Here is a 16383-nt window from a genome sequence, read left to right on the forward strand (position 1 = left end):
ACACACACACGCACATACAGCTAAAGAAGAAGGTGAAGAGATTTATTTGCGTTTCGAAATATGATAATTAAATTAAAGTTCTGTCACTCACAATGACACGTCGAGCAATAGCATACACTGACTAGTATAGATCTAATAAGTCTAAATAATTCATTAAAAAAAACAACAACACATGTCGTACTTGTTTTGATGAGTAAGTGCGTTACGAACAAATTCCTAAATTTTTCGATTCTGTTCTATTCTTTTAAATTTTTTTTTTTTACCTTTTTCTTTTCTTTTCTGATTCATCCCCGCACGGCGGTGAGCCGGACGAACTGACATCCCAGGCAGTCAGTTGTTTTGGTGACCCCTGGTTAAGATTAAGAGACTTTGGACGGGCTTCCAAATTGGGCGTCTCTTTAATTAAGTAGCTTGACCTGCTTTTACAAGGGTTTTCATTTTGTTTTGCTTTGTATGGCTCTGTTTTGTTTTGTTTGTCTTTTGATTTGTAGTATTTTGTAGCACTTTCACAGGAAACTTTGCAGGGTGCAAAACCCGAGTTCGATTCTCGAGTGGGAAGAAATTTTATCGAGTGTCTCGATCGTTCTTACTCTTTCAGTTGAGATGTTGTATCCCGTTAAGGCCGGTTTGACCTTGGCAGGGCTGTGATGAACACACATTAATGTAGTAGGTAAGAAATCATAGAAAGGTACCCGATTGAAAATTCGGATAATCGAATAAGAGAACTCGCTTCCTCCTTGATCAAGCTTTGCGCACTGTGTAAACTTCCAAAGCAAAATTCATTCAAACTTTGGCCTTAAAAACTAGCTTTTTAGAAGTAAAATTTGTTTCTGTCATTTCTTTTTTGACAAGTCACAAATGGTGTCATGTCTCAGCTTTCTTCTATTGATAAAATTTCAGTTGCAAGTATTATAACCTACTGGGCAAAGCTGTTTATTAATATTATATGCCACTCGAAATCTGTAGGTTGGAAGTACAAATTATTAATAGATTTTGATTAGTTGCACCTGTCAGGCCAGTCTAGGCAAATTGGATCTTCCAGATTAAAAAAAAAAAGATTTTGTTAAGTGTTTTCTTCGCTCGCAACTGCATAAGATCATGTGAGCGCGAAGACACACCAAACATTTTCAATGGGTTGGAAGTTTTGAATTTTGCCAGGGTGCCGCCGAAGCCTACTCTTATATATTTTTTTTACCACCAATAGGGATCTTTAACGTGCTCAACTTGCACACAGGGCATCCGAGATTTTTCGCCCTTGTCCAAGAAGGCTAGGAGTAGATATTTAACCAACTGGAAGATCAGGACTGTGGCCGGAAAACAGCAGTTAAGGAGCTGCAGTTGCGAGCGCCGTAAAACCATAATATACTACTTACTAACTAGTTAAGGAGCAAGGAGTAGCAGTAGAAGTAGAAAGGCTGCAGAAAGAGCCAGGAGCCCAGTAGAGGGGGCAAATAAAGGAGGTGAGGGGTGGCTGAAGAAAGTGGAGACGAAAACAGACGTATGACAGAATATTGCAAGAGAGAAGGAAAGAAGGTGAAAGGAGACAATTTTAGAGAAGAAACATATGTTTCCGTCGCTACCCAGATTTGAACCCGGGACCTTAATTTGAATGAGAGGTGAACACATTAAACGAGAACCCCCATCTTCCAGACTGCTGTACATAACTTTTGCAATTACTCAAGTATTTATGTAACGATTTCAATTATTTTTGGCACATACATAATTATTAATAAATATTCAAATAAGTTTTATTAGGCCTTAATCTATGTAAGATGTCTATCATTTTTAATGTTCGCTTTTTGACCGTATTTTTCTCCCACCTCCGAAATTTACGGATGGGTTTGAATGCATTTAATATTTATTTGTCTGGAGCATTAATTACTCATATAGTATAGGAGGATTTTTTCAATCTAGGCTATATAATTATAGATTTTATTTTGCGACCGAAATTAAAGTAAATTTCGTTAGTTCTAAATAGAGGCATTAAATATGAAAAGAGGTTCCTAGATAATTACAGCCACAAACAACATTTTGATTTTAACTTTGGCAAAATGCATCGTCGAAGACTTATTTTTGCGCATTTCAAACAAAGATAGTAAATAACAAGATGGGCCACTCAGCCAAAAAAAGTGTCCGCAGGAAGTATGCTCTTTGCTTCAGATGGCGCTGCAGTCTGTTTTGAAGCTCTCTTTCGTTTTTCCAGAAGAAGAATAGGAATAGCACCTCCTTGCGTGCGCAGATCGACTGCTGTTCATCAGCAGTTCGGGTTCGTTCAGTACGGAGTTTTAGTTTTTTAAAAATTTTAATGACCTCTCGCCTTTCTTTCTAAAGTCAAATTAAAAGAAGAAAACAATCACCCTTTCCTCCGGAAGAGGTTTTTTGTCAGCGTAACCATTCAAAAAAAGCGTTCTTCCGAAATTCATTCAAAAACTTGCTTGTTTCACTCTGATTTTTTAAACTCAAGTAGGATAACTCTGTTCGCAAAAGGTGCGCTTTTGTGAAGAGGGCGCCACCGAATTTTGAGGACACTTTTTTAATTGGCTCAAAGAGAGAAGTGGCCCATCTTGTTATGTACTATCTTTGTTTCAAATCAGTTCTTTATTCCGTAGTCGGATATTTGAGAGAACTATTCGTTTTATATTCGATATTCGAATCAGGTTATCTTCTTTTTCTCCAAGGAGGTTAAATCTATAAATAGCCTAGGTCCGTGTTCTTCCCATCCCAAGACCGACATTGCGCAATTCTTTCCCTCATTCCCTCATGTCTGTGACGTTGTGATTCCGTGAAATGTGTGTTCAGTGCAGTTGCGACAGACCCAGTGCACTTGACCACAAAGTGTGACAAAGGGTGGAGAGTGAAGGCGGAAAAGGAGCGCTGGAGATAAATTTTCCGGTAGGGCTATAAAACAGGCTGGATTCGAGAACTTGGCATCATAGGCGAGTCGTCAAACAGCTGGATAGTCTAGATTCTAGATCTAGATTCTAGATTAGATACCATCTAAGCTTACAGCATTTAAACCCCCAGCCTCAGGATAATTACGGATAGATCTAGCCTAATAAAAAGCCTAGATCTAATATATAACTAAGGCACTAGGCTAAGGTCAAAGGCTCAGCATTCCAACAACAAGCCAGGCTTTTGTGAGTGTGAGTAGAGTAGATCTAAATCTAGATCTAGAATCTAGATATCTAGATTCTAGATCTAGATCTAGATCTAGATCTAGATCTATATAATCTAGATCTAGATCTAGATTTAGATATATAGATTTCTCTAGATCTAGTTAAAACCAAATTTTCTCTGGCGGGGGAAGAAGGGGGGGGGGGGGGGGAATCGGGAAGCCAGTTTGTGGGCAGGGGATGGATGAGTTGAAATGAGGGTCTTAGGTTCGGAAAAAGGCATAGTATAGAATCTAGACTACACGCAACATGAGTGAGATAGAGATCTGAACAGAATCAGAAACTTGAGAAACACAGAAGTGGAGGAATGGGCTGTGCAAGGGAGTTAACTCAGAAATTCCAATCTGCCAGCAGTTTTATGATTACACAACAGTCCAATGAAAATAAATTAAATTTATGGCGACGGCGACGGGTCTAATTTTAGTAATTTTTTTTATTGCTTAAGATGTTGGTTAATTAGGTTCCCAAAGTTGTTTAATTGTTGGATAGCAATAGATCTTATTTAAATTTAATAAATTAAAAAAATAAATTGATTAAAAAATTCAATGAATACGCATTATTATAAAAATTACAAGCAAAATACAAGTTTAATGTCCAATTGCCAGTGTGGTGGCTGAAGCCAACTCTTATTATATTGATCTTTAACATGCACAACATGCACCCGGGACCTCCAAGATTTTTCCGCCCTTTTCTGAGAAGACCAGAAATTTTAGACGACAGAACATGGTTAGAGTAAAGGAGGTGAAAGGAGTTTAGTTTATAAGTTTAGTAGAAGAAAATTTTCTTGTCACTCTCAGGATTCGAACTCGGGACCTATTGAATGAGAGGCAAACACCGTCACCTCTAGACCACAATGATTAGATCCCCAATTAGCATCTAATTATAGTAAGATGGAACAATCAAAATCAAATATGTGCATTGTATTTTATGGCAATGGTTGGCAATCTAAAGAGAGATGAGATCGCAATCTGTTAATTGTTCATTAGAATACACAATCCCATATGCCAGCATTAGGTTAATATTTTGCTCCGCAACCCCGATTTCAATTTGGTGCTCTCCAAGCAGTGAATAGAGGTTGATTCCTAGTCTTTCCCTGCCTGACTTTTGTGATACTGAAGTTGAGCAAGTTCAATGTGACATACTTTTTAAAGCCTCTGAGTTAATAGAGCCTTTTAATGGTGCAGTGCTGGCGAAGTGTTGCTTGAGTGAATCGATTCTGATGCAGGATAAACAAAGTTGAATTTTTGCAAGCAAATAGATTCAGTTCTCTTCAACTTGCGACAGCTTTATTGTGCACGCATACTTTTTAGCCCCTCAAGCCACCCCCTGTCGTGAGTGAATATTGGTCAAACCCCATTTTGCATTTTTTCATAATTTCCTGTGACATGAGGGTTTCATGTTTTCTTTACTCTTCTGCAGGACACTACAGGAGTGATTTCATTCACAAAAGTTAAAAATGACAGACAGCTCTTTACCAACTGTGGCTCCCTTGGTCAAGCACATAGACTATGCATCCGAAGGGTCTACGGCTGCCTCTCCTGATTTAGATAAAAAGAAGGTGGAAGATGTTAAAATTGACATGAGTCCAGATTCAGAAAACAAAGAAAGTTCGGTTCAGTTTGAGGTTACACTCAAGCAACGTGAAGAAGCTGATTCAGGGAATGTGGCGACATTTGCTATTGAAGATCATGAGAAAAACACAGGCTCGAATCCAATGAAGGAAGATACTTTTGTCTTCCCTCACCTAGTAAGTTGTTTTTTCTTATATTTATGACATTTACACAGGTATACTTTGTGGTTATAGCATTTATAATTAATCTTGAGTCGAATATAAACATTTAACATTTTGTTCCCACTTGACAAATAGAGAAATTGATACAAACTGTGTTGTGCAAAGTGTGAGGAACATTGATTCACTCGTTATAGAGACGTTTTAGGATAAGTTGTGCAATGAATTTTTTACAGCACTATAATGAATCTTTTTAATGTCCTGTTAAGTAGAAATTGTCATCAATTCGTACTGTTTCGTTAAGTGGAGGTTGATCTGATACTAATGTAAGACTTATCGTCAAATATGTGTTTAAAACATAATATAGTCATGGGTCACAAATTTTTGAATGTTTCTTTCAATGATAGGTTCATAAACAACATTTTGAATTAATGTTAATCTATACCAGTTCTTGTCAATCTTTTATAGCCAGTGTCCACTTTTGCCATGTTCAAGAATCTTTTTCATACCACCCGCACTTGCATGTATTTAAAGATGTGGTATTAAATAATGCCAGGCACTACCTGGGTTACAACAGAACTCGAAAGCTACCCGAGATTTAGCATGGGAATGCAATGAAAAAGACAAAGAAGTAGACTACCTGGGTGATCCCCACTGCCTATCAAAATTACAGAATCACCCACTAGTGCCCCAGATTTTTCTAAAACGTACTGGACATTTTTAAAGACAGCTTGGCAATCACCCTGGTGATTTGCTGTTTCTGTAATATTGTTCGGTTTGTGGGTACAAACAGATATAGAGAGAGTGAAGAAACGCACGTCTGAAAAGGCTCTTTGGTTTTATTATAGTCCTCTAGTACATTGTAACCGAAAAGTGACTACTAAGTAGAAGAAAGGTACTGTCTAAATCCCGATACGTACCTAACAGTTATAACAGAAGAGTTGTGTGATGTACATTATTCCACATCTCCCCCCGAAGTTATTGTCCCAGTACTTAATCATCTATTTTAATAGATCTCTATAAGTTTCACTTGTTTACAACACTTAATTAAAGAGTTCTTGAGACTTAGATTAGAATTTAAAGCACAGAGCTAAATATAGGTCACACAGTCACTGGGTCACAGGTCTAGTCTCGTTGGTACTCTGATTTTTCTGCCGTAACGGCTGACCCGTGGTGTCTGCACTGGGGCCGCCGGCGTTTGCGCTGACTCCCGAGCAGGGCTTGGGGTATCAGGTTGCCGTGTCGAAGACGGTGTGTTGTCTCCGGGCTCTTGTGTTGTAGTAGGCTCTGGGGTAGCCACGAGATGACTTCTGTTACGGCGGACGGTGCTCCCTTTTTCAGTGGTCACTGTGTAGGAGCGCGGATTGGGGTGTCTGTTGTTAACGATGCCCGGTCGGCCTAGGTCTCGAATGTGGACATAATCACCGGGGCAAAGTTCTGGAAGAGATTTGACACCGTGTCTCTTGTTGTATTGCAAACGCATGATCTCTTTCCTCTTCTCCTCCCTTTGACGAATAGAGGGTAGATCAACATAACTTGGGTGTAAGTTGTCCTGCATAATGGGAACTTTGGTTTGGAGTTTCCTTCCCATGAGGAGCTCACTTGGGGCATACCCGTTTTGTAAAGGAGTAGCCCGGTATAGCAGGAGGGCAGTGTACGGATCGTTGGCTTTCTTGAGGAGAAGCTTCACTGTTTGCACTGCTCTTTCTGCCTCACCATTGCTCTGAGGATATCTCGGAGAGCTGGTGACGTGAATGAAACCAAACTCTTTTGCAAAAGCTTGGAAGCTGGCGCTTGAAAATTGAGGGCCATTGTCGGACACGATTGTCTCTGGGATGCCATGAGTGGCGAAGATGGACTTGAGTTTATTGATAACGAATACGCTGTTGAGCTGTTCGAGTAAGCGTAGCTCTACCCAACGAGAGTAATAGTCGACCACGACGATGTAGGTCTGACCTTTCAGGTCAAACAGATCCATGGCCAATCGAGACCAAGGTCGGTCTGGAAACGAGGAAGGGAGCAGAGGTTCCTTCTGGACAGGTCGAAGTTTTGCACAAGTGTTGCACTTCTTCACCATGTCCTCGATCTGACTGGTGATGTTGGGCCACCAGACTGAAGTTTGAGCTAGAGCTCGGCACTTCGTGATGCCAAGATGGCTTTCGTGAAGTCGACTGAGAATGTCCATTCTCAAATCCCGTGGAATGACAAGACGATCGTCAAACAAAAGGATATCATCCACAATGCTGAAATGGTGACGATTAGTCCAGTACTGTTTCAGAAGTGGATTTTCAGGCATGTATGCTGGCCAGCCTCTGGTACAGTATGTCCGGACTTCCGACGTTTCTGGGTCGCTCTTCTGCTGTGAGATGATATTTTGAATTCTCTGTGGTGAAGCAGGGAGGCTGTCAATAGCCTGTTGAGCGAAGTCTGCCACTTCGTCAACGAAGAGTGCTTCAGCATCTGAAGGCAGATTTGTCGGAGCACGAGAAAGTGCGTCCGCAGTGATCTGATGCTTTCCTGAAACATGCAGCACATTTGGTGAAAATCGCATCAGCCTTAGACGGAATCGTTGGATCCTTGGTGGCATTTTGTGGAGTTCCTTGGTAGAGAGGAGAGGGACCAAGGGTTTGTGATCAGTCTCCAGCGTATACTGCTTTCCAAGGATGTATTCACTGAAGCGTTCTGATGCCCATGTTGCTGCTAGGGCTTCCTTCTCGATGACTGCGTAATTCTTTTCTGCATCTGTCAGAGCTCGTGAGATGTAGCTGACAGGTCTGCGAGAACCACCATCTTGTATTTGTAGAAGTACTGCCCCGAGGCCAGACATGGAAGCATCTGCAGCAACGATAGTCTCCCGGTCAGGCGAGTAGTGTGCCAGTATTGGTGTTGTGGTGAGGCCATCTTTGGTGCATTGAAAAGATGCCTCTTGATGTTCTCCCCAGGTCCACAATGAGTCTTTTTTGAGCAATGCTCGCAAAGGTTCAGTTGCAGTAGCCAAGTTAGGAGAGAATTTTGCCATCTGGTTCACCATTCCCAGAAAGCGTTGTAACTCAGTGACGTTCTTGGGCTGAGGGAACTTTCGAATGGCGTCCACTTTTGCTGGATCTACCTTGAGGCCTGTGTTGTTCACAATGTGCCCGAGAAACTTGATTGATGGCTGTGAAAATTCACACTTGTCGTTTAGAGTGATCTTAGCTCTCTGGAGACGCTGCAGAACTTGTCTAACTCGCTTATTGTGAGTGTCCTGATCAGGTGCATGAATGAGAATGTCATCTATGTGACAAATGACACCTGGAAGGCCGCTTAGAATGTTACACATTTTCCTCTGGAAGATTTCTGGGGCTGAGGATATGCCGAAGGGAAGACGGTTAAAGCAGAATCTCCCAAACGGTGTTATGAAGGTAGTGTACCTTCTGGAGTCTGGATCGAGAGGGATTTGCCAGAACCCGCTCGTCGCATCCAACTTCGTGAATACCGTAGACCCTGCAAGCTTGGCAAGCTGTTCGTCTACGGATGCCAGAGGATGGACTTCTCGTCGCACTGCCTTGTTTAGACTGGTGAGGTCCACGCATATTCTCACTGAGCCGTTTCTCTTTGGCACAACAACCATGCCGGAACACCATTCTGTGGGCTCAGTTACGGGTGAGATCACGCCTTCAGCCAGCATTCGGTCAATTTCAGTCTTGACTTTTGGCAGTAGAGGGTGTGCGACTTTTCGTGCTGTGTACAAGCACACAGGATCAGCGCCTTCTTGTAGCTTGATCGTGTATGGGTCTTTCAGTTGTCCTAGTCCTTTGAAGACATCAGGGAACTCTCGTTTGAAATCAGATGATGTCTCGTGGACTGCATTGAGTCTGGCAATGAGACCCAGCTTTACACAAGCTGACCTGCTGAGTAGGGCATGTGGCTGGTCTTTGACAACGAATATTGTCTCCTTCATGGCTTTTTCTTTGAACTTTAGATCAGCCTCAAAGGTGCCAAGAGTAGACAGAGTTGTGTCACCAGGGCCTTTTAGAATTTTGCCGCAGCTATTGAGAGGTTGACTTGTGTCCACACTTCTGTCTCCGATGACAGAGACCGCAGCACCAGTATCAAGCTTGAACTTTGTTGGGACGGAATTCAACTTGATGATAGCAGACCACTCATCTGGGCTGTCGACTTCGTTCACAGTGATGGAACCTAAAAAGTCTGGGGCCTCAGCTACGTGGTAGGAGTTGATTCCGACTTCCTGAACTTTGGGGTGACTACGGCAAACTGCTTTATAGTGGCCTCTCTTGCCACAGGAACCACAGACTGCCGACTTGGCAGGGCAGGCGTCTCGTTTGTGGCTAGGGAGGCGACCACAGTATCCACAAGGTCTCTTGGAACCTGTGTGTGGAGTGTGTGGTTTGTGCGGAGGCTTTGAAGCGCTCGACGCACTACGCATGTTGTGTGGTTTTGTTGTGACTAGCTCAACTCGAGGTCGTACGAGTGTCTGGCTTTCGTCACGAGCTTCAGCTTGTCGGCTTATTTGTATAGCCTCGCTGAGGGTGAGTTTGAGCTTCAATTGGAGCTGTTTGGACAGGTCATCGTCCCTTACTCCGACAACTATTCTGTCTCTTATGAGCTCATCTTTGAGGGCTCCATAGCCACAGTCATCTGCGAGCCTGTGCAAGTCTTGGATGAATATATCGACACTCTCTCCCGGTAACTGAGTGCGTTTGTTGAATTTTGCACGAGCGAAAATGATATTTTTGCGTGCATCAAAGTGAGTGTCAAACGCCTCTATCACTTCTGTGTATGTAGAGGTGCTTTCATCGACTACCAAAGTCGTGAGGATGTCGTCGGCTACCTCCCCCATAGTGTACAGTAGAGTACTGACCTGCTCTGACTGCGACTTGTTCTGCAGACCCGTGCACGAACGAAACCTGTTGAAACGTTGTCTCCAACGAGGCCACGATTCTGCCTTCCCATCAAAGGGCTTCGGCGGGGGTAGAGACACGCGGCGATGAACTGTTGTTTCACCGGCCTGTTGAATGTTAACATCCGTGTCGTGTTCAGCCATGATTCAAAAAGTAAAGAAATGACACTTATATACCGTTTTCAACCGCTGCCACCATGTAATATTGTTCGGTTTGTGGGTACAAACAGATATAGAGAGAGTGAAGAAACGCACGTCTGAAAAGGCTCTTTGGTTTTATTATAGTCCTCTAGTACATTGTAACCGAAAAGTGACTACTAAGTAGAAGAAAGGTACTGTCTAAATCCCGATACGTACCTAACAGTTATAACAGAAGAGTTGTGTGATGTACATTATTCCACAGTTTCTCCCGATTTTTCTCCGGATCCCGATTTTTTCCCCTTGAGATCCTGGTTTTTAGATTTCGTAGAGTGGCTGTCTTTTGATATCGCTCAGGTTGACAATGAAAGCATTGATATTGTCACTGTGTGAGAATCCTCTGGTTTATGTGCATTCTATTTTGCCACACTTCATTTGTCCACAGGTGCGGAGGATTGATTCCGCAGAAGTTTTGCCGAGGCCTTTCAAAACCACCAACCAGCTCATTTGTGCGGCCTACGCGAGCATCATTTGCTGCTGCTGCTTTGGAGCATTCGCAGCCAAGTACGCTATGAAGACTAAGATCCAGCGCAACAAGGGTACCTATACGGCTGCTATAAAGAGCGGGAAAAAAACTATTTGTTACATCATTGCTGCCGTTGTATTTTGTAGTGTTGTTCTCACCATAATGTTGGGTCTTTATCTCGGTGGAGCATACGACGACAATTGATTTGTATGTCTGTTTTAACTTCTAAGATTTATGTTGAAGCCATTTTTATTGTGATAGGGTTGCAACGTGATTAGTAAAGTGAAGACCAGCTCTTGCTGCTGTCGCTGCCAAGGAATTTTGTTAAAGGCCATCCGGTGCTACTTATTTTTTTTATTGATTTTGTGTACTCTTTCATGATAGTATAAATAGACACACACACACTCACACACACACTCACACACACACACACACACACACACACACACACACACACACACACCTACACACACTCATACATGCGAGCACACAGACTTATATATGTCTATATATGTGAGGCAGCGTGGCAAAATCAGGCGCTTGTCAAAATTATGAAAGTGAAGAAATTGGCATTTTTCCGCAGGTTTGGGAATTATAATCAAAAATTTGTTTTTTGGCTCAACACCTTCCATGTCCATTAATTTAATTAAAGAACACATTTCTATGTGGATTGTCCTGAAAAATGTCAATTAAAGGCATAAAAAATGTAAATGTTCAGTGTCAAAGGACTCTCAGGCTATGGAAGTCACCAAACCTCGGCGGCCATTTTCTCACTAATTTTACCTTTAAAACCAAGGGACCCTGACCTCCTTCAATCGCAAATATTTCGACTTCTATTCAATGTAGATGGGTATTTTTTTCTCCAAAAGGAAGGCAAATGAACAGGCTTTAAGATGATACCAATAACCCCATATGCCCCGAAATTGACGAGTGCCTGATTCCTCCACTTCGTGACACATATTATGTATGTATGGCTGTTTATTTATAGATGATTTTGCGCAGACTCTCTCATGATGTTTGAATAAAAACACATGTGGCTGTTTATTTTTAGATGATTTTATACTTACAGACTCTTTCATGTTATCTGAATAGAGACAGACATTTATTTTAAAAGGGTTTTGTATAGACATAGAAATGACTTTGGTGTGGCGGTTATGGGAGCTTTGCTGTTGCGTGCAGAAGGCTCGAGTTCAATCTTTGCAGGAAGAATTTTCATTGAGTATATTCCCCCTTCATCTTGTATTTTCCCATGCCTTGCCAGACAGGGTTGAAGCAGGTCACCTCCTAAATGTTCTAAATTGTGTCAATGGGGGAGTAAAATATCTGATAAATCAATTTCGTTCTTACATTATCTGAATAGAGATGGCTGTTAAATTAAAATTAGAATGACTTTGTATAGACTTTTAAGCTCACTGAAGTTCTAGAAGATCATGTCTGGTTAAAAAAGAAGCAAGTCTTCTCTCATCTCTGAACAACATCTCCATAAAACAAGTGCCCAAAAGCTTGGGCGCATGATATTGAGGTTTGTTGACACCAAGTCAAGCTTTTTTTCTTGATGGACTCAAGTGACCCAGCCGTTTGCATCTCTAGTAGTTTGTAATGTGATTGAAAATGTTGAAAGTAAATCAGAGAATATAATCTCTTCTAAGAAGAAGGGGGTGGAATGTTTAAAATTTAAAAAATGCAAATTAACTTTCATTATTGTACTTTATATAGTATGATTTAATTGTGAGTGTTGATATTGAGTCGAGGAACTTAATCTCTCCAAGGTGTGTTCTTGTTTCCGTTGACTGTTTCCACCCTACCTCTAGTCTCAGTTCGTTTAGTGGGTGATTGGCGGGTGCTCTGGTGTAGTTTGCTCCTTCTTTCCTATCAAACATCTATCGTCCTAAACCCTCCTTTTTTTTTCGTTTGTCACCCAATGTATGTGTTTGTTTTGGTGTGGGTTTCTTATATTAAGTCTCGTTTGTGAAAGAGTTTGTTTTAATGAATCTTCAGTGATTGTACAATACTGTTTATCAGTTTCATGACTCTACACTTTTTTCTTTGGTATGTTAGAAAAAAAAATACTCTTAATGAAAATGCACTTCTAGTATTTACTGAAGGGAATAATTTTGTTTTTGAAGCAGCGATTTAATCCGACAAAATTTGACAAGTTTTGAAGCTTTTTATTCGCCAGATAATTTGAGTAGAGGTTGAACCTCCGTGAACTTTCTTCTCCTGTGGGGGGCCAATGTTAAATTTAGAACTTCTGATTGGTTCAAACAACCAGTCTGTGGTGTGTCACTCTATTTTTAGAATGTATAGTTGTGTCTCGATAAGGAATCAGGCACTCGTAAAAAATTTTTGGTTGTGGAGCTATTGGTATCATCTTAAAAAGCTTCTTGATTTGTCCTTCTTTAGATCAAAATAATACCCATCTATCTTAAATAGAAGTCGAGATATTTGCTATTGAAGGAGATGGGGTTGACTGATTTCTGAGGTAAAATTAGCGAGAAAATGGAGGCCAAATTTGTGTGACTTTTAAAACCTGAGAGTCCATGGAAACTACAAATGTACATTTTTCGTTATGTGCAAATTTTGCTATGTAGGCTATGTATTTTAAATACAGGGAAATGCATGTCATTTATAAGAAAAAAATTAATTACCTATAATAAGTATATGCTCTATGTGTGTTCACCATTGTGTGCATTCACTATATGCAGACTAGACTGTTAATTTAAGACTATATATTATATACTATATTGTATAGCTAGTCATCTGCCATATGTAAATTTATAGTCCCAGGACAATTTTATGAATATTTTATTTTATGCTCCAATTCCCTGCCACATAACTTGATGTGAAATGCTTCTAGCAGCTTTCAGAAACTGAGCTTTGATTTAGTCATGGTCTGAACATTTTCAAGATGGAATGCCTATTCCCTGCTATGTCATTGTCATGTTTCAGCACTGCCGCGTCTTTTGGTTTGGTTTTGTATATTGTGTACATTTACTCCCCCCCCCCCCCCCCCCCCCACCCAACCAGCCAGCTCTTTCATTTTGTAATATTTTATTTGTATGATGTATCAACAATTTCATGATTTTTTAATTAACAATTTATGTTATAATTAAGGCATGATGTGTTTTATCAGGCGGCTGTTTTATGGGCTCAGAACTTATAACTTGTGTTTACACCAGGCCTACATGTACCATGCTGTTTACTGTAGACTTTTTATCAGTTGATGATTTTCCTTTGCTGTTTTCAGCTGTTTGGCTCCAGAACAAATAAACAGTATTATCACTCGGTGGTGGACTAACCGGTATATTGGAAGTCTGTTTGATCAAGGTCTAGTCACATCTTATGTCTCTCTTTTTTATTTTGCGCTCGTGATATGTATTATTGGAATACATGAAGGCTACTTTGAATTATATTGGTTGTTTAGAAATTCTAGGCGTCGTAATCTCATAATGTTGTGGCTGTTGTTTCCTTAAAAGAATTGTGTTCAAACTAAAAAGCCCCAACAGACATTGATTTCTAGGCTCGTTGCCCTGGCCAGTAGAAAGCTTGAGTTCAATTCCCATGTCAAGAATTTTAATTTGTCAAATGCCTTCCTCTGTCTTATATTATGGATGTCAAATCAACAGTCTTTTCAAGCCCTGCAAGTGGGTGAAAACAATTTCAGCTGAGTTGATTTGAGTTCAAAGTTATAATCTCCTGAAGTTGGGGAGTCGGGAACATCCCGTTGTCTTGAAACTTTGAAACAATTAGTGTGACAATAGACTCAAGTTGTTGTGTAACGTCTATGTATAATATGCTAATGTGTGTTTAAGAAACTGGGAAAGAGTTTGTTGCAATATTATATCAACTCATGCTTTGGTAAAGTTTTTGTAAAATTATGGATTGTTGGCATGGCAGGCAGTCAGATGTGCTTTGCTCCTTCTTCCCTATCAAACAGTTATCATCTCTATCTCTCCTCTGTATTTTCTCTGTATGTTACTCTCAAGTAACACCTCTAATCTTTGGCACTTATATGACTTAATTGTGTTGCAAGTGCTGTAAAATTGTACTAAAACTTAAAAAAATCAAACAACTAAAACTGTTGCAAAACTGTTTTTATCTGCAGCTATATTTGGATATGTTAAATTATCAACTTACTCTTTTATAGATATATATATGTATGTAGTAGGTAGAGTCTAGCTTATTTTCAATTGAATTGGGGGAAAAAATGACTTTTTCATGTGCCGTTTAAAAAAAATAGTTTTGTTTAGGTGTAGGGTGTAGCACCATCATATTTCTTATTTTGTGTGGTTTGCGAGTTCTTTGGTGTAGATTGCTCCTTTATTCCTATCAAATATTAGGTATCTTCTTGTCCTTATCTCTTCTCATTCTTTTCTTTGACGGTTACTTTGTAGTAACGCCTCTAATCTTTGGCACTTTTATATGACCTATTTGTGTTGTAGGTGCTGTGAAATTGTTACTAAGATTACCATTTATTGTACCAGTGTTGTGTAATTGTAAGGTTTATCGTTGTTGCATGCAGGAGACATGAGTTCGATTCATGGTTGAGGAAGCTATATATTTTGTCAAGATTCTCTGTCTGTTGTATCCACTCAGCCCAGGTTGGCCTTGACACAAAAGAATCAAAGTAACCGGCTTCCAAACTCCATCTGTTGTATCCACTCAGCCCAGGTTGGCCTTGACACAAAAGAATCAAAGTAACCGGCTTCCAAAATAGTCTAAATTCTGTTGATGTAACATATTTACATGTACTGTCGATTATTTCAAATACAGAGGCAGGTGGTTGGAGTGGGAGCCACTGGTAGGTCCTACTTCTTTACTTTCCTTCTGCTGTTTCACTCTATTGTCTATCTTACTTTTCCCAGCACTAAATGACCAGTATTGTTCTGATGTATTTCTCTTTATTCAAAGAAACAATGAAATACTGATATTACATATTTTGTATTTAGTTATTTGAGCTCTAGATTTTAAAAAATAATTTACACATTTACACTTACTGAACTGTGTTGCTCTCATTGTGACTATTATTTTCTTGCATTCACTGGCTTGTTTTTCAGTATGTTTTGTCATTGCAAAGGATATTTAAAGTGCAGACCAAGTCAACACAAACACCATCGTCTGTAATGATGGAATAGCGCCCACTACTACTACTACAATACAATGTCCTTTTAGTCAAATTTATAGATTTAATGTAGGCCTTCATGACCAGTCAAGCAGGCACCTAGCGAAAACGTAGCTATGCGGAAGTCTTTTCGTTATCTTGTACAAATTTTGCTATGCATGCTGTTCAAATACAAAGAATGTACATTGACTCTGTCATAATTCGCTGTTTTGCAAAGTCATGTATGATGGAGGCTTACACTGAGCAGTCAATATAATATAATGTAAAAGAAAAAATTTGCTCCTAAAAATCTGCTCGCTATGTCACATGTGCACGCTAGACTGTTTTGTGTTGTTGTTGTATCATGTATGTCTGGGGCCTTAAGTTGATTGGTTTCGTGGACTCTGATGTGTTATGTTTCCTTTCATAAATATACCTGAACTTTGTATGTTATTTATATTTAATGATTTTGTTCACCAGTATCTCAGTTGTTATCATATAGGACTATGGTGCGAATGACCTTGGTTGGAAACTCCAACAGGGCATTTTTGAAATTTGGTGGTTTTGGGAGTTCTTATTTAGGCTCTCCAGCTCCCCAAATTCCAGTCCTACAGTATCAGAGATAGGGAGGTGCTGGCACTATGGAACAAGCTTATAGTAAAGTAGGCGTTAACTGATTCGTTACATAATTGTCTATCCTTGTCTGGGTCCTTCAGAATAATTTTTAAATTATAGCAAATGAAAGGACATTGAAATGAAAGGACATTGAAAGAGAAATTTGGGGCCCCCCAAAAAAAACCCCACAAACCCCCCCCC

The 16383-nt window shown here is 40.2% G+C and overlaps 2 protein-coding genes across 5 annotated transcripts in view; one reads left to right on the top strand and one right to left on the bottom strand.

The window, feature by feature from the left end:
• The first annotated feature begins 2563 nt into the window (after nucleotides 1–2563).
• On the top strand, nucleotides 2564–11068 carry LOC106012775. Of its 4 annotated transcripts, none has more exons than XM_035971753.1 (3): nucleotides 2564–2880; nucleotides 4593–4920; nucleotides 10386–11068. In XM_035971753.1, exons 2-3 carry the CDS (start codon nucleotides 4630–4632, stop codon nucleotides 10668–10670), a joined length of 576 nt encoding a protein of 191 aa, XP_035827646.1. In that variant the 5' UTR covers nucleotides 2564–2880; nucleotides 4593–4629; the 3' UTR covers nucleotides 10671–11068. The 4 variants fall into 4 exon arrangements, with proteins under 4 accessions (XP_035827646.1, XP_012942150.1, XP_012942149.1 ...); XM_013086696.2 differs by having other exon boundaries at nucleotides 2565–2892; XM_013086695.2 differs by lacking the exon at nucleotides 2564–2880 and adding an exon at nucleotides 2921–3143.
• A 4060-nt stretch (nucleotides 11069–15128) lies between these two features.
• LOC101862061 (peripherin-2) overlaps nucleotides 15129–16383 on the bottom strand; it is a gene marked incomplete in the record, with an annotated part of 20153 nt that continues 18898 nt past the window's right edge. The window contains 1 exon segment of the mRNA XM_013086691.2: nucleotides 15129–15143. Within this exon segment, the coding sequence (XP_012942145.1) occupies nucleotides 15129–15143 (15 nt within the window).

The sequence above is a fragment of the Aplysia californica genome, unplaced genomic scaffold, assembly GCF_000002075.1.
Source record: "Aplysia californica isolate F4 #8 unplaced genomic scaffold, AplCal3.0 scaffold00493, whole genome shotgun sequence".
Lineage (NCBI taxonomy): Eukaryota > Metazoa > Mollusca > Gastropoda > Aplysiida > Aplysiidae > Aplysia > Aplysia californica.